Here is a 17418-nt window from a genome sequence, read left to right on the forward strand (position 1 = left end):
CCATCTCTGTGGCTTTGGCTTCATTGTACAGTTTAGCTCCATGGATAGTCCTGAGCACCTTCAATGTATCAGGCACTGTTCCCGGGCACTAGCAAAATGAGGACTAAGACACAGCCCCGGTCCTGAAACAGTGCGAAGAAACCCTGTGGTAGACAGAGGCCCCACACGCACTGTGCTGGGGAGGTCACTCCCCTCTCTGGGACTCAGTTTCCCCAATCTGTAGAGAAGCGTTAGGACCAAACGATCTCTTAAGGTTCCTTGAACAAAAATACTCTTAAGATTCTTCCACTGGACCCAGCTCTGCCAGGGCAGAGACCTTGCCTGATTCATCTTTGATTCTTACCTCATAGAAAGGAATTTTGTAGCCTGACCTGTGGTGGCGCAGTGGGTAAAGTGTCCACCTGGAAATGTTGAGGTCGCCGGTTCGAAACCCTGGGCTTGCCTGGTCAAGGCACATATGGGAGTTGATGCTTCCAGCTCCTCCCCCCTTCTCTCTCTCTCTGTCTCTCCTCTTTCTCTCTCTCTCTCTCTCTCCCCCCTCTCCTCTCTAAAATGAATAAATAAAAAATTTAAAAAACAAAACAAAAATTTATAAAAGGAGTTTTGTACTGTGCATTGTAGGGGTTTGGTAAGTGCTTGAGGAATGGATGAATAAATGAATGAATACATATCACTCCCCTGCTCAAAGTAATTTAATGGCTTCTGTTTGCTAACAAGACAAGGGCCTTCCTAGAAGGCATTCAGAGCCCTTAGCCTCTGATCCTAGCCCACCTCTGAATTGAGTATCCTTTGACCCTGGGAACTGCCACCTCCGGAACTGGAGAGCTAGGGAGCATTTGAAGAGCTTCATCCATTTGACAAACATTGAGTGAGCACCAGGCCCAATGCTGGTGCTGGGAACACAATGGTGAACAAAAGCAATGGGTTCCTGCCCTCCAGGGGCTAATGTTCGAGGAGACAGATGGAAAAAGTAAAAATGTACCACACAGTGTAATCATCACTGTTACAAAGGGGGAACATGGTGGGGGAGGGAGGCTGTGGGAGTAGGTGGAGTCCCCCAATCCAGCCCTGGAAGTCACCTCTAAACCCAAATCCAAAAGAATTGTGGGAAGTGGAGGTGGGGAGGGAAAGGGCGCATGGGAAGGCCAGAGGCATTCCCGCTGTCCCAGAGTGGTAATCCTTCCCACATCTCAACAGGCCAGGGGTCCTTCAGTTTCTCCTTGCATAGCCCCGGAGACTGGAAACTAACTTCTGTGTAAACCAGCCCATTCTGTGAATGCCTGGGTCTGGCTCTGCTCCCAAGCCTATTCCACACAGCCTTTTAATTAGTAACAATAATTTATCATTCGTTCAAGGAGTATTTACTGAATGCCCACTTTGCACCTGCTAGGTGCTTCACATGAATGATTCCTCACCGGGATTATCCCCATTGTTCAAATGAGAAAACAGGCTCAGAACCAGTGTCTTGCCAGGGGACTTCCTAAATGTCAGGCCTCACCCAGTCTGCTGCGCCTTCAGGATCCCTGCCCCTACCCACTGAACCTCACTGCCTCCCATAGGACTCCGCTCACCCAAATGCCTTCCCCTGGGGTCCACGCAGAAGAGGAGCTTTGACCCCATCCCCTGTCCCCTCCAGCAAGCTGGCCTACCCGGGCGTCGGCCTCCATCCCCTCAGAAGCTAAGGAAACAATGGCGGGGTCGGCAGGGGAGGCGAGGGCGCGGGTGCTCCCCCGCCCGCTGCCCTTTGTCTTCCCGCCTGCCCCCCTCGTGCGTCCCGGGAGGCTGGGAGGCACCTCTCGCAGGCTTCCTCCTCCCATTCTTGTGCTAATTGGGTGTCAAGCTGAGATCAGTGAGAAAGAAATCCTCCCCGGCTGGGGTTAAACTGCCGCCAAAGACTAGGGCTGAGCCCAGAATATCATTAGGCGAGAAGGAAGCAGGGCCCCCCTCCCCGGGGGGGAGGGGCCAGCCGCTCGTTCGGGCCCCTTTGAAAGTCACTTGGTCGCCCCCTCCCTCGCCGCCGCCGCTTCAGTGGGCCCCTCGGAGGTATTTAACCTTCCCAGGAATTGAAAGTGATACTCCCAGCGCTTGCCTGGCGGCCACTTGCCAGTCCCGAGGGCGGTAGGACCTCCGGGGACGCTCGAGGCGGGCCCCTGCCATCCTCCCCCGCGCAGGTTGCGGACGGGAACACTGAGGCCGCTGGAAGGGGGCCTGCGTCCCAGCGCCGCCCTTCACCGCCTCCGCGGTCTGTGGAGAGGCTATGCCTCTCTGAGCTTCAGATTTATTATCTGTGGAATGAAGATCAAAATAGCAGCTCCTTTATGTTATGGATTTCATGCAATAATGCACATAAAGCGCTTTGCACAGGGCCTGACACATAGGAAGTGCCAGTCTAAGGAAGCGGTTTGATTTTTTACAGATCTCCTCGAGGGGCTCCCAGTCTCCGGAGATGTGCCAGTACAAGCGCCCACAAAACACTCATTACTCATTTTTGAGCTGGAGCTTCCACCACTTTATATCTTGCCTCACCTACCCCCTACTGCCCCCCCCCCCCCCCCGGGTCTCACTGCACTTCTTTAATCTGCCCACAGGTCTTTATACGTTGCTGCTCCTTCTGTTTGGGACACTTCCCCTCCTTGGAGATCTTCCTTTAAGTCTCTCTGACCAGGAAACACAAGCCACCTCTACCCATTCCTATCCCCGTGTCCGCCTGGACACCAGGTTAGGTGCCGCTAAGCACACACCTTTTGTTTCTTTACTGCTGGCCCTGCCCCAGACAGTAGATCCAGGGCCTGGGTCCCAGTCTTTCTCACCATGCCCCCCATACCAAATGCCTTTAGGATCTGCTCCATAGACAAAATTACTCTGCTCTGTAAACCGTAAAGCACTAGATAAATGTCAGGAAATGCCCAATAAACAGTAGCTATCGTTCATTAACTTCACAAGCACTATTGAGCACCTACTGCGTGCACATAGACAATTCACAATTCACACTGTCGTGGTTTGCATAAGGCTGGAAGGCCCAGAAGCCCACCAGTCCCACCCCTTCACGGAGGGGCTGATGTGGAAGTGGGAAGCTCAGGACTAGTCTGGGGTCTTAACACCTGAATGACATCTCCCTTTTTAACTACCTGCCAGCACCAGACCCTGTGCTGCGACATTCCCATGCACAACCCTATTGCATGTTCACAAAGACCGCAATGGAGATTCCCACAGGAGAGGAGACTGAGCCTGAGCCTGACTAATGGACTCGAACACAGGTGACTCCTGAGCTGGAGCTTCCACCACTTTATACTGCCTTTGGGGAAGGTGTTCATTAGGTTCCTTCCCATTGGGAGCATGCACTGCTCAGGGCTAAAGATACAAGGCTGGGGGCCTGGCCAGTGGCATCAGCCTGGCATACGGACATCCTGAGTTCAATTCCTGGTCAGGGCACACAAGAGAAGTGACCATCTGCTTTTCCCCCTTCTCTCTCCCCATTTTCTCCCTCTTCCCCTCCCACAGCCTGTGGCTTGATTGGTTCAAGTGTGGCCCCAGGTGCTGAGGATAGCTCTGTTGGAGCGCATCAGCCTCAGGTGCCAAAAAATAGCTTGGTACATGAGCATTGGCCCAAGATGGGGTCACCAGGTAGATCCCAGTTAGGGCATATGCAGGAGTCTGTCTCCCCTCCTTTTGCCTAAAAAAAGGAAAAAACAAACAAACAAGGCTGTGCTGTCAGCCAATCCCAGCCCCTTGGAAACCCTCAAAAGCCCACCCCAAGGTCTTCTGGGCTGGGTTCCTGCCTGAGGGTGAAATGGGGACTCAGCCCCTCCTTGCCTGGGCTGAACTCTAGGGGCCTGGCAGGATTCTGCAAGCTCTGCACGCCCTCTGCTGGTCACATTAGGGCACTGCAGACACACCCTGACCACACTTAGCATCCCCAAGGGGTCACTTGCCACCCCCCTAAACCCCCACCTCTGCCCCTTGCCCCCAAGAGAAGCAACAGATTCCTCTTTCAAAGGCCACTTCCCTAGGCGGCATCACAGATTTCTTATCCTGGCCACCCTCCACCTGAACTGGCAGCTGCTGGCCTAGGGTGTGGCCCAGTCTGCTCCACAGGCATTCATTCCTGGAATGGAAGCTCTTCTGGCTTTCCTGCTGTCTTCAGCACCAGGAGGCGGGTGGAGCAGTGGGAAGGGCCCTGGGGTTTGCATTCCAGCCCTCACTACTTGCTGTGTGACCCCAACCACGGGACAGTGGTGAGGGTCAGTGAAGATAAAAACCGGGGTGCAGTGCCCAATGCCCTGGCTTGGACTCCTTTCCAGTCAAGCCATACACTTCCAGCCCAGGTGTGACTCGTGATGGGGCCGAGGGCACTGCTGACTCCACAGCCCTGGTAAGACTGTCCCAGGAGCTGTCTTGGACTCTGCCAGAGCCAGCTAGGTAACCCTGCTCTGCCCCGGCACAGCCTGCGAACCTCTGGGGAAATGCACGAGCCAGGGTCTGGAGGTGGGATCCTGCTCTGGGCTAGGGCGTCTCTCCAAGGCTCTGAGCAGCCCTCCCCTCATCATGGCTACCTTCAGCAATCTGGATCTTCCTGATTATTCCCGTTTCACTGATAAGACAGTCACTTGCCCGTGACCACAAGCTCATAAATGACAGAGCTACTTTGGACTTTCCAGCTAAACAAACACCTTGCCAGACTCAACTGGGAACTGAAATGGGGGGCTGTGGCATCTTACCAGCCCTAAGTCCAAGTGAGTGAAGAGACGAGTAAAGGGGCCAGAGGAGCAGGAGGTGGGGCCTAAGCAGGCTGGAGGGAGCTCAGGTGGCATGCACACAGGCTGGGGGGAGTCAAGGCAGAGTTTATTGGCCCCTGAGTGCCTCCCACCCCTGCTCTCAAAGCCAGGTCAGGGCTGAGATGGAGGTGACATGGACAGACCCACACAGACAGAAGGGCCCTGCCTAAGGGACGCCAGGCAGCCACCCAGGGAGAGGACGAGAGAGAGGAAGGATGTTCAGTCCGATGGCCTGCTGCAGGTGGGGGGCCTTCTCTCATCCTGCAGCTCCGGGACCAGGATCCTCTTCGACCAGCTGATTGACAGCCACTCTACCCCTGCCCACTCTGCTGGCTTCCTGAGTACTGGGGCTTCTGCCCTGGTCCCATTGACAAACTCCTGCTCTCTGAGGAGTGCTTGGAAACCCTCCCCCTCCCCCTGACCTGACCCGAGACATCATCCTGAGGGGCCCAGTCAGTCTCAGCCTCGAAGACATCTGTGGACACAGGGCTTTCACAAAAAGCCACTGGGGCAAGGGGGAGGCGGCAGTGAGTCACTTGGCAGTTTGAGGGGGGTCAGCACCTCACAGTCGAGGTGCCTGGCCCTGCCTGCTTTGGTCTGGCATTGCCCAGGACCCCTCTGGGGTGGGAGCTGGGGCTCTGGATCCAGCATCCGCTGGCCCCGAGAGGGTCCAGGGCCAATCACAGCTTCTCCTCGCCAGCCCGGATTCGGGTGTAGGCCTCTTGGTCCAGTGGGACATAGCGGCCCCTCCGGGCATCCAGGTAGAACAGCGGGTCTTTCACGACCGCAGGGTCAAAGCCCTCCTTCCGCAGCTCCGTCTTCAGTAACTTGAACGTCCCTGAGGAAGCGGAAGACCGGGAAAGAGTCAGAGGGTGCGGGGCAGGGGCTGAGCTCCCGGGAACTCACCCAGTAGGGCCGGAGACAGAGAGAGGGCTGAAGAAACATAGAAAAAGGCACCTATGGAGGGCAGACTCCTTTACAGTTTGCAAAGAAGGCTCCCTCCGCTCATTACACAGTGGTTCTCAGAGCCCTGGCAAAGGGGTGGGGTGGGGTGGGGAGTGGGAAGGGGGGCTGCATTACCCACCCACTTTTTACAAATGGGGAAACCACAACCTGAAGCAGAGAAGCTATTTGTCCACGGCCAGAGTGAGTGACAGCAGAGGGAGGAGCAGAACTTGGGTCTTCTGTGAACTTTCATCTGAGCACCTCCCAAGTACAGGTGTGATGGTATTTAATATACTTAGCAACACCAGAGGGTTTAACTGTGTTCCATGGATTCTAAGATACACATTTTCAGATTTTAACACCTCTGAAAGGTGTTAAAAGGCCGGGCAGCAAGGACTAAGGAGAGCAGGGTGGGGTCTGGGTCTGGGTTTCCTGCTGGCTAGGCTGGCCACCCAGGAAGGGGCCTGGGCCGGGACCCCGCCCGCTGGGGCAGGCAGGGACAGACCTGTTTTGTGAAGCTCGGGCAGGAAGCGCAGGAAGATAGGGCGGGCGTAGAGGGGCAGCTCCTTCTCCAGGAGCTGTGCGAAGCGCTCCAGGTCACAGCTGACAGTGGCGTTTGCCACGGCAGCCATCCCGGCTCGGCCCTCAGTTCCTAAGGGCAGGGAGTGGACAGTGAGTGGCTGGCAGTGCCCCCTCTGCCTCCCCACACACACCCACCACCTCCCACTGTCCTACAGAGATACCTGGCACCTCGACGCCATACACTGCCACATCGACCATGTCCAGCAGGCGGCTGAGTACGCCCTCCACCTCCGTGGTGGACACGTTCTCGCCTTTCCAGCGGAACGTGTCCCCCGTGCGGTCTCGGAAGTACAGGTAGCCCAGCTCATCCATCACCAGCACATCGCCTGGGGAGGGGTCGTGTTAGCCAAGGCAGGCTCACAGCCCGAGGGCAGGAGTCGGGCCCTCTGCTGGATCCCAGTGATTGGCGTTGCTGTAGGGAGTCCTGGAAAGGTATTCTCTGAAGGTGGGGAAGGCCCTCCATCCTCCTCCACCCCCGCTCTCTGACAGGGCTCTGAACGGCTTGGGAGAGGTGCACCCACCGGTGAGGTAGGCCTGGTCCCCCTTGTTGAAGACGTCCTTGGCAATCTTGTTGTTGGCACCCTGGTTGAGGTAGCCATCGAAGCGCCGCAGGGGGTCCTGCTGGATGATGCGGCCCACCAGCTGGCCCGGCTCACCTGGGGGCAGGGAAGGCCAGGCCAGATTTGCTCTGGGTGGCCTCTTCCACTGGTCCCCCTGGCCCCAAATGCACCCTGCATGTGGATCTGACTTCGGTCACATGGCTTCCCACAGAAATGCCCATTTCTTCTGCTAGCCTGGGCACCACCCTGCCCCCACCCCGAGCAGGGAGCTGCTCTTGGCAAGCCTGACATCTGCAGGCCTTAGTGATGTCCGGTCAGTTGAGCAGATGGAAAGATGAACAAATGGATGAGAGGGTGGCCAGGCCTGACTTGGACAGTCTGGCCAAAGCCAGCACTCCCTGGGCTCCTGGCTCAGCTCCTGAGCTTCCTATATGTACCACACGATCCTCAAAACCACCCGTGAGCGGTGCTACCACCAGCCCCTCCGCAGAGGCGGGACCCGGGCACAGAGCTAACGGGCTGAGCGAGCTTCATCCCAGGCGGCCTAGACCCAGGATACTCAACACGAAAGTAAATGAATGGACTGACGGATGGATGGGATGGTGAAAAATGGATACATGAACTGATGGGAGCAGAGATACACAGCTCAGCCCTAAGAGAAGAACTGATGGATGGCTATCGGTCAGAACAGGGTCACCTACCCACCCATTCCTGTCTCATCTCTCTCCTGGGCCAACCCCTCCCTGGGGACCTCCAATTCCAAGCCCAGGACAGACCTGGCTTGCAGGGAATGCAGACGCCATTGGGCCCCCGGATCAGCTCCATGGTGTCCTCGTTGACACGAACCAGCCGGATTGGGTACACGAAGGACAGGATGCGGCTGTTGAAGCCACAGGCTCCCACCTGTAAAGGCCAAGACTTGGGCCTGGGCTCCCCACCGTGGGTCTGACACTGAACAGTGTGTGCTGGGGGCCACTCAGCGCCCACACTCCTTCGCTGGAACTCGGCCCTCCCCTCTAACGCCTGTGCTTTCTGTGGGCCAGCTGCGTGCCAACCTGGGTCGTACCTGGCTGTCGAAGTTGCCCAGGCTGCAGTTACACTCAGTGGCCCCGTAGAACTCGGCCACCTGGCGGATGTTGAAGCGACTAGAAAACTCAGTCCAGATGGACTGCCGGAGGCCGTTGCCCAGTGCCATGCGCACCCGGTGCTGCCTTTCCGCCTCCCGGGGCGGCTGGTTCAGGAGGTAGCGGCAGAGCTCGCCGATGTACTGCACGACCTGGGGGCAGACCTGGCATGCGTCTGGGTCCCTGGGGTGGCTGACACCCACCCTCCCCGTGCCTTCGGGCTCTGCCCCTGCTACTTCTGTCCCTCCCCAGCAGGGACAGGCCTTCTCCTCTCTGGGCCTCAGCCTCCCCATCTGAACAGTGAACAACTGGCTGCCTCAGCTGTCAGATGTCCCCAAGTGGGGTTGGTGGGAGGGTCATGAGGGGACGGGGTGGCTCATCCCCTTCCCGCTTACTCACCGTGCAGTTGTACTTGATACAATCATCCCAGAACCGGGAGGCTGAGAACTTCTTCCGGATGACCACAGTAAGGCCATGGAGCAGGCACTGCCCGACCCCCACGATGTTTCCTACAGGCAGAGTGGGCTCTGGAGGTCAGGAAGATGGCAGACCTTCCCTCCAGAGCCTCCTCTTGCCCAGCCCAAAGGCCCTTTTCCTTGGTCTCTCCTTCTTGTCCTCTCTCCAACACTAATGATCATACCTCTCCCCTAGTCAGATATCTTCCATGGCTCCCCAGTGCCTATGGGATCAAGGATACATTCCCCCAGAACTTACAGAGCAGGCCCCAGGTTCCTGCTCCTATACTCATAATGCTGCCACTCAACTGGAGGGACCCACCTAGCCCACCTGGTTTCTGCACCTCACATCTTCTTGCCTTGGGCATGCTTCTTCCAGGAAGCCTTCTTGGCCATCAATGGGCTCTTCCCTTGAGCTGAGCTCCTGTTCCCTAGCCGTCCCACACTCACCATGCTATTTCTTATATCATGTGAGGGGTCTTCCCATCATTCATCCTGCCCCAAACACATACCCAACCCTAAGCACCTTGAGGGCAGAAACTATATTTATTCCATCTCTGTCCTAAGATCCTAAAACCAAGCAGCAAGGCCATGTATGTCAGTGGAAATAAACTGACAAGTGAGACCAGCCCAGGTGCCCGGAGGGATACGGCCACACAGGCCATCAGACTGGTGTGGCCATCCTCATTCCGAGCTCCGGTCAGTGGCCACGTCTGGAACGGAATCTGATTTGACAAAGCTCATATGTTTCTACTGCAACATGCTACCTGGCCAGGGGGGTGGGGCTCGAAGCACCAGGGGTTCTGGAGTTGGAGGGGCCCAGGTTACCTGCAGAGTGGTAGAGCGGGAGGCAGTCGTAGATAATGTCATCGGGCCGCATGCGAAACCCATAGTACACCAGGGAAGCCATGCGGTAGTACCTGGGAGGGGGAGGGCAGAGGCGGAGCGCTCAGTGGGCCCCTGGGGAGGCAGGAGGGGAGGCTCCTGGGCCCTGCCACCCCCAGCTCTCCCCCCAGGCCCTTGCCCCTTACCTGCTGTGCACCACGATGGCAGCCTTGGGCAGCCCTGTGGTGCCCGACGTGTAGATGTAGAAGAGTTTATCTGAAGGAAACAGACACATAAGCGCTGTGAGAGGCAGCAGCACAGGGCCAAGCACGGGGTCAGACGGACATCTGTATGTATGTATCATTCAATACCTCTTCCTATCACACCTCCTCCAAAAAGCCTACTCTGCTGACCCCAGGCTCCGCTCTGCTCTCATGCCTGCATCTGTTTCATCAACAAACTTCTTCTGGGCCCTCACTCTGTGCCAGGACCAGGGAGACATCAGTGACTAAGACGGGTACAGGCTCTGCCCTAGTGAAGGCTGCAGCCAAGCGGGACAGGAAGATGAAGACACAGGCATTCCAGTACCAAGCATCAAGTGCCAGAAAGCACAGGGCCTGTCAAAGCCCATGGGGACAGCAGACAGACAGGAACGGAGAGAGATGAGAAGCATCAATCATCAGTTTTTCGTTGCGACACCTTAGTTGTTCATTGATTGCTTTCTCATATGTGCCTTGACCGTGGGCCTTCAGCAGACCGAGTAACCCCTTGCTCGAGCCAGTGACCTTGGGTCGAAGCTGGTGAGCTTTTGCTCAAACCAGATGAGCACGCGCTCAAGCTGGCGACCTCGGGGTCTCAAACCTGGGTCCTCTGCATCCCAGTCTGACGCTCTATCCACTGCACCACCGCCTGGTCAGGCCCAGTGGCGGTTCTTGACCCAGGCTTCAGGAGGGGAGGAGGCATCAGGGTGGGCTTCCTATAGGAGGTGACGCCTACCCCAATCTTAGAGCGTGGGGAGGCATTAGCTGCAGGAAGCAGGGCGCTGAGGTAGCAGCCTGACCATTCCTTCTCCCCACCCTGCAGCCCAGTTCAGAGCCTTTCACATTCCGGTTTCTGTAGGAGGCTCGGCCCCAGCTGGAGGCCCCAGGAGATCCGGAACACCATGGGATGACAGAATGTTCCACATCAACCACCTCCTGCTGTTTGCCAGCCCTAAACTACACGCCACGAGGGCACCAGACTGAACCTGCCTGGGTCCCTGCCCTCGAGTGCCTTACAAAAAGCATCAAGAGATGAGATCTGCATATGACAGAGGTTAAATGACTATAATGAGGACAATGACCAGTCACTGTCACACCCTAGCTTCCCACTGCATATTTTTCAATAGTCAAAGTCACGCCACAAAATAGGTTATGTTACCATCCCAAATTTTATGGCTGTATGAACCAAGGCTCAGAGGGTCACACAAAGGGAGCAGCAGAGCCAGGATCTGAACTCAATCCAAGCTCTGAGGTACCAGGAGATACAGCAAGCTCTTGGTGCCACAGGCAGTGTGAAAAAAGAGAGCCAAGAGGGCCCAGGGGACTGCCTGGAGGAGGCGTGCGGAAGGTCGGCCCCCAGTGCAGAGAGAGGATCACAGCCCAGCTGGGGCCTGCCCGGAACAGGTGCCGGATAAGTATTTGAAGGGTCTTGCTCCTGGCCCCACCCCAAACAAAATTCAGAAACAACAGGTTCCTGGGCTCCACATGACCCTACAGTCAGGCATCCATGAAGGCTCGTTCAACTCAGAATGGAACTCTGTGAGCTCCGCTGCACTTGACACCGTGCCTAGCACCTTCACACACGTCAGCTCATTTAACCTGCACGGCAACCCCAGGGTTCCTGTCCCCATCCTCCCAGATGGAAAAGGGAGGTGACACGACTCATTCTAGGTCACACAGAAGATATGCAGAGCCCAGGCCTCTGGCCCTGAGGCCCGTGGTCTGTCCGTGGCTATTCACAGCCCCTCGATGGGGTGGGAGGCTCACCTGTGAAGCCCTTGTCAGGGCGACTGGGCAGGTGCTTGGGGGCATCTTCTAGCAAGGGGTCCAGGTGCTCAGTACCAGTGGGCACTGAGCCGGGCTCCCATGGACCGGAGCAGAAGAATCTGATTGAAGTGTCCAGGCTGGAATGGATCTCGGAGACAGCTACAGGGGAAACAGCAGATGAAAAGGCAGGCCAGGAAACCCTGTGTTCCGGGAACTCTGCTCATGTTGTCAGGGGAGCTGGCTGGCTGGGGGGAGAAAGAAGCACCCGGGACCTGATTATAGGGAAAGTACTGCTAGGAGCAGTAGCTCCCATTAGCTGCTGACTAGCTACACAGTGGGCTCTTCACACGCATTCTCCTGCTCACACACCCTAGGACGTGGGTACCAGTGTCAGTCCATTTTACAGATGAGGAAACGGAGGCTCTGAGAATGGGAGGGGCTTCCTCACAGCCAGAATGTGCTAAGGCTGGGAATCGAAGGCAGCCCTATCTCACCAAAGTTGGCGCTCACCCCGTCTTGGGCTAGTCCGTGGATATCTGGTTAGAAGGGAGAACTGGAGTACAGTCTCTTCAGATAGTGGGAACCTTCTCTCAGGCTCCCCTGTGCATTACAGACATCCAGAGGGTCACCCGCCCCAGGCAAGAGCCAGTCATGAGCCAGTCACAGCCACCCACTCGGCCCCATTTCCCCTGACTTCCTCTTGATTTGTCCAAACACCTCCCTTCTTATGGATGAGTCCTTCCTCCTCTCCTTTCAACATCTTAACCACAAACCACTGCACCATGGGGACAAAGAATAGGGACACTGTGGCCAAGCTCAGGCCAAATCTGGGTCCTGCCACTTACCAGCTGTGCGACTTTGGGTGAGTTCCTCACACCACTATGAACCTCAGTCTCCTCACCTACAAAGCTGCCGACAACCCCTTCCTCCCCAGGCTCTGTAAGATTAGAGCTGCTCCTGCAAAGCAGCATGCTCAGCCGCAGCACATAAGACAGAAGCTCTCCGGACAGCAGAGAACACTCTTGTTCCCATTTCAAGGTGAGGAAATGAGGTCTAACCACTCACAAGAATGGTTACATCCAATCTGAGGGCTCAGCTAGTACCAGCCACTTTGTTAGTGCTTCAGGTAAAGTATCATCTTGAAATGGTAGGAGGGGCCCTGGCCGGTTGGCTTAGCGGTAGAGTGTCAGCCCGAAGTGTGGAAGTCCCAGGTTCGATTCCCGGCCAGGGCACACAGGAGAAGCACCCATCTGCTTCTCCACCTTTCCCCCTCTACTTTCTTTCTCTCTCTCTCTCTCTCTTCCCCTCCTGCAGCCAAGGAGCAAAGTTGGCCTGGGCACTGAGGATGGCTCCCTGGCCTCCACCTCAGGCACTAGAATGGCTCCAATCGCAGCGGAGCAATGCCCTAGATAGGCAGAGCATCGCCCCCTACTGGGCATGCTGGGTGGACCCCAGTTGGGCGCACGCAGGAGTCTGTCTCTTTGCCTCCCTGCTTCTCACTTCAGAAAAAAAAATACAAAAAGAAAAGAAAATGGTAGGAGGCACAGAGAATTCCCATCTCTTACTTAGGGTCATCCTTACCACTGGCAGAACACAGGCTGTCTCAAAGTCTGAGCTATACAGCCCTCCCCAGGGATGGAGGGAGGATGCGGTCTGTGCAAGGACTCATGGGATTCCCTCCCTGCCCCCTGCCCCTTTGGGGTTCACCTGGGGCCATCTCGCTGCCAAAGATGAGGACCCTGGCCTGGGAGGTGGTCAGGCAGTGGCGCAGGGCGTCCCGTCGGAGGTTGGTGTTGATCAGGGCCGCCTCCACACCCAGCTTGGCCATGCCCAGCCACAAGCCCACAAACTCATTGCGGTTCTCCATGAAGAGGGCAGCCACATCACCGGAGGCCAGGCCCTGGGCCTGCAGGAAGTTGGCCACACTGCTTGAGTAGTCATCCAGCTGACGGAAGGTCCAGTGGGTGTCTGTGCCCTCAGAGATCAGGGCAGTCTTGTCTGGGTGGCGCTGTACCGTAGAGGCAAACAAAATGGGTACCGTCCGCCGCTGCCGCAGATACCGCCGGACCTTTGTCTTCACCTTCAGGAGCACCATGCCACCGCTGTGTGGGAGCCAGCAAGGGAGCTATGACCACTGGGGTTGGGAGCGGGGGTCCCGATATCCTGGCCCAGGGTGCTGCCCCTTGGGCCTGAGGTTCCTGATCCCCGTCACTTGCAAGACTCCCCTTGCCCGCCTGTGTGCTGAGCAGTTACCCACACCAGCTCACTGACGTCACACAAGGACGGGGTGTCTACTCCTTCCCCTGTACAGAGGGGAAACTGAGGCTCTGCCAGCAGGTGGCTTGCCCTCACTACATGGGGCGGAATGCGGTTGAACTGAACTTTGAAGCCCAGGCTTCTCTGGCTCCAGAGTTCAACTCCTACTCCCGTCCACGCCTGCTCTGCGCCCGCCGTTCCGTTCTGTCAGAGTCTTTCAGGACTCCAGGGCCCAAGTCAAGGTACAACCTCCTCTTTCGGGGCCTCCCACAACGCCGTAACATACCTCCCCCCACATCGCCATAGTAAACAAAGGATGAGTTGGCGGTTTGTCTGTTCCTCCTGTCTGTGAGCCCAGCAAGGAGAGGGCTCTGTCCTGTTCACGACCTTGTCCTCCGGGCCCCACTCAGTGCCAGGCACAGAGATATTCAGCGACTGTCTGTGGAATTGCGGGCCACCCCACCCCTTTCCTGCCCTGCCCCTGCCACCTCTGACCCCGACTCTCCCAGCTTCCTGGCTTCTACGCCTTTGCTGATGCCATACCCTCTGGCTGGAAACCCTTGCTCCCACCACCCTGAGGTAGCTCTCAAGAACAACAACTTTTCCAAAACAAAAAAAGAAAACACGACTTTTCCTCCAGGAGACCTCTGATTCATCCCCCCGGGTCCTGGCCTAAAGCCACTTCTGTCCGCACTCCCACAGCTCTCTGCTGCTGCCACCTGTCCTGTAGTGGCCACTTAGTACTTCGTTTTGCAATCAACCCAGATTGACAAGTGCTGAGCTGCCTGTCCTGGGTGTGGGTCACTGTGTTGGGCACTGGGACACTATGGTGAGCAAGACTGCCAAGGTCCCTACCTGCATGACACTGCCAGTTCAGGGACTATTGTGTCCTCTATTTACCTCCCTGACCAGCCTAAGCTTGGCCCAGGCTGGGTGTGCCTTGCTCCTCTCCGGACCCCAGAGCCCGGGGCAGCTGGCACAGAGAAGGTGGCAGCAGGTGTTTCTGGCATAAGACACCTCTGTGGAGCACACCTGACATTCCCTGGGGCACAGGTTCTCCCAGACATCTTATTCTGGGCCCTGCTCTCGAACTCAGTGCCCTCTCGGACTCATGGCATCCAAGGACAGGACCTTTCCCCCAGGGTTCTTGTCACCATCTCAAAAGCTACAGCACGTCCTTTGAACCCCCTTCAAATGTCTCCTCAACACATCCGGTGTTCCACGTAATGTCCCAGGCCCCCGAGTATGGCCCAAGCTAAGGAGCACCAAGCTAGGGAGATTCTCCAGGAGACTGTGCCACTGGAGATGGAGGTCCAGGTACTAGTGCCAGGGGAAGGTTATGAAGCAGAGGCTGCTCCTTGGTGCTCAGGTACCCTGTGCTGGGAGAGGCCAAGGCTGTGTCTAGGGGAATTCTGGGAACCAGGAGCCCAGAGAGGTGTGGGAGATACCCAGAAGGGTTAGACCAGGTACTCACAAGACATCGCGCCTGATGGTCTTGATGAAGATCCGGACAAAGCGCCAGCCCCCAGACCCCAGGTAGAGGAGCAGCAGGGAAAAGCCCACTTGGGTCCAGGGCAGTTTCAGCACCAGCTTGGAGAACAGCAACACTCCCACGAGAGATGCCCCGAGCAGCATGGTGGCCTATGGGCACAGGGTAGTCAGTGGATTCAAATGCCTCAGTCCCCCACTTCCTGGCACAGTCAGCCAGGCCACTGTGACCCCCAGGGGCCAACCTGAAGTGAGGCTTAGCAATACTGAATGGGGTGGCTGAGGATGGGGTCCCTTTCCAAGGCTGCCTGCCTGGAAGGGTCAGGTTAGAGGCATGGGTCTTAAGGTGAGTTGCAGGGGTGACAGGAGGCTGGGTTCTAACCCCCTTGTCCCAGCTCTCCCATGATTCTCAAGTGACCCTGGGCAAGTCCCTTTCCCACTTTAGAGCTTAGTCTCCCCCTGTGCACAATGGGTGTAGTGAGACTTGTTCTCAGAAATCCTTCCAGACAAAATAGGACAGTCAACTATGCTAACATCCAGTCCCTAAACAAAATGGCTTGGAGAGGGTTACTAACTTATGTGCCCCTAGCTCGACTTGGTACTCAAAGTCCTAGGGAGGTTCTGTGGATGACAGGCCAAGCCACAATATCCAAATGGGCAGCTAACTGGGAAGGGACCCTGCTCTGTCCCTACCCAGAGGCTCTGGCAGCGCCATCCATGCCTCTGCTGGCCCGTAGAGGGCGACAGAGCAAACGTGGTCGAGTCCAGAGGTGTCTGAGGTGACCGCCCAGAGGGGAAAGGTGATTGAGAGGAAGAGGGCCTTGAAGGCACCCCCACAAGCACACTCAGATGACTGTCTAGGGACTGGGCTCAGGGGGAGAAGAACAGCTGGCTGGGCTGAGATGAGGACACTTGGATTCTATTCCTGGCGCTTTACGGGTTTGCTCAAAGGGGCAGTGGACGGGACTGAGGTTTTCTTAGGATCCTCCTATTTCTGGTAAGGGGGTGAAGGTCACGGCTGTAATGTAGCCTGAGAGCCTGAGAGCCAGGATGAGGACACAGTCTGGACTACAAGGAGCCCTTACAGAACACCACCCCCTCCTTCATGCGAAGAGGAAAAGCCGGGAAGGAGCACTGAACCTGAGCCCCCAAATCCAAGATCAGGGTCTCCAAGGTCCTCAGACTTCTGGCCTCCCAGAGCCCGCCCGACAGAGGGTAGGAACCCGTCCCGGAAGGCTGGGTGCTAGGGTCTAGGTGTGGAGACGAGGGGATGCCTAATTCCTTCGGGCCCCTGTCCCAGGTCACTGCGGACAGCCCTGGCCCCTAAAGAGCCAGGGTAGCCGAGCTCCTGGCAAGAAGACAAAGCAGCAGGGTGCGCCTCCCACCCCAGGCCGGCACCGTCACCTCCCCTGGAAGGGGCCGGACACATTCCCCCGCCCGGGGACCTACTCTCCCGTCTTATGCTCACCCGGCGTCGGCCCCGCCGCGCGGGGCCCCGTCCAGATGCGGCCCGGCTGCGGCAGCGGAGTGGGGAGCGCGGGGGGCATCAGCCGCCCCTGGGCGCGCAGAGCCGGGTCTCAGCAGCCCTTCGCCGGCTCTGCGCCCTGCATGGCCCGGCCAGCCCCGCCCGCCGCCCAGCGCCGCCCGCCCTCGGCGCTCCTCCTCTGTCCGCTTCCAGCAGCCCAAACCGGCTGCTCCGGCCGGCAACACCGCCTTCCGCGCCTTCCCGGCGGTAGGCGAGCCGCAGAGCCAGCGGCGCAGCGCAGCCCCGGCGCTCCCGATGCCGCCTGGCCCAGCCCGCCCTGCGCGCGCGACGGCCTCTTGGCACTCTGGGAGTTGTAGTCCGCGCGGCGGAGATTCTCCCCCCCCCCCCCCCCCAACACCCCTCTCTCCCCGCCCAGGACCGGTGAGAGACAGGCAGGCTCTACCTGGGACCCGAACTCCCAAACCCCGGGTGTCGGCACGTGGGTGAGAGTACCCTCACCAGCAACGTTGGCGGAGAATTGGAGTCAGCGTTTAAACCCAGGAGGAGTTTAGCAAAGACCCAGCGCCACACCTAGAAGAGAGCTTAAAAGTGTAGTTTTCAGACAGAGAGGTTAGCAAAGAAAGGATTAACTCTGGTAACTGGCTCTGTGACTCAATGGATAGCGCGTCGGACTGCTCGATGAGTTTGGAATTCATAGGTTGTGGGTTCGAGTTCCAACAAAAGTAGAGCCCCACCCTCAATTCCATTTGGGTATTTTATTTTATGGTCACAGTACCTTTAAAAGATTCAGAGGACCTGCAGACCTGAGCACCTCTCACCTCCGCTTCTGGGACAACAATGAACTTGGAATCCTTTTCCATCCATGTTATCTTGTAAGCAATCTGACACAGATACG

The 17418-nt window shown here is 57.2% G+C and overlaps 1 protein-coding gene across 4 annotated transcripts; it reads right to left on the reverse strand.

The window, feature by feature from the left end:
* Positions 1-4825: 4825 nt before the first annotated feature.
* Positions 4826-17418, reverse strand: SLC27A4 (solute carrier family 27 member 4). 4 transcript variants are annotated; one of them, XM_066256068.1, is made up of 14 exons: positions 17299-17389; positions 16966-17104; positions 15024-15190; positions 13001-13395; positions 11294-11452; positions 9473-9542; positions 9270-9361; positions 8386-8495; positions 7929-8138; positions 7639-7765; positions 6824-6958; positions 6464-6628; positions 6226-6372; positions 4826-5613 (listed from the first exon to the last, which is right to left on the reverse strand). In XM_066256068.1, exons 3-14 carry the CDS (start codon positions 15182-15184, stop codon positions 5456-5458), a joined length of 1929 nt encoding a protein of 642 aa, XP_066112165.1. In that variant the 5' UTR covers positions 15185-15190; positions 16966-17104; positions 17299-17389; the 3' UTR covers positions 4826-5455. The 4 variants fall into 4 exon arrangements, with proteins under 4 accessions (XP_066112165.1, XP_066112166.1, XP_066112168.1 ...); XM_066256069.1 differs by having other exon boundaries at positions 16966-17093; positions 17299-17378; XM_066256071.1 differs by lacking the exon at positions 16966-17104 and having other exon boundaries at positions 17299-17418.

The sequence above is a fragment of the Saccopteryx bilineata genome, chromosome 2 (genome assembly GCF_036850765.1).
Source record: "Saccopteryx bilineata isolate mSacBil1 chromosome 2, mSacBil1_pri_phased_curated, whole genome shotgun sequence".
Classification (NCBI taxonomy): Eukaryota; Metazoa; Chordata; class Mammalia; order Chiroptera; family Emballonuridae; genus Saccopteryx; species Saccopteryx bilineata.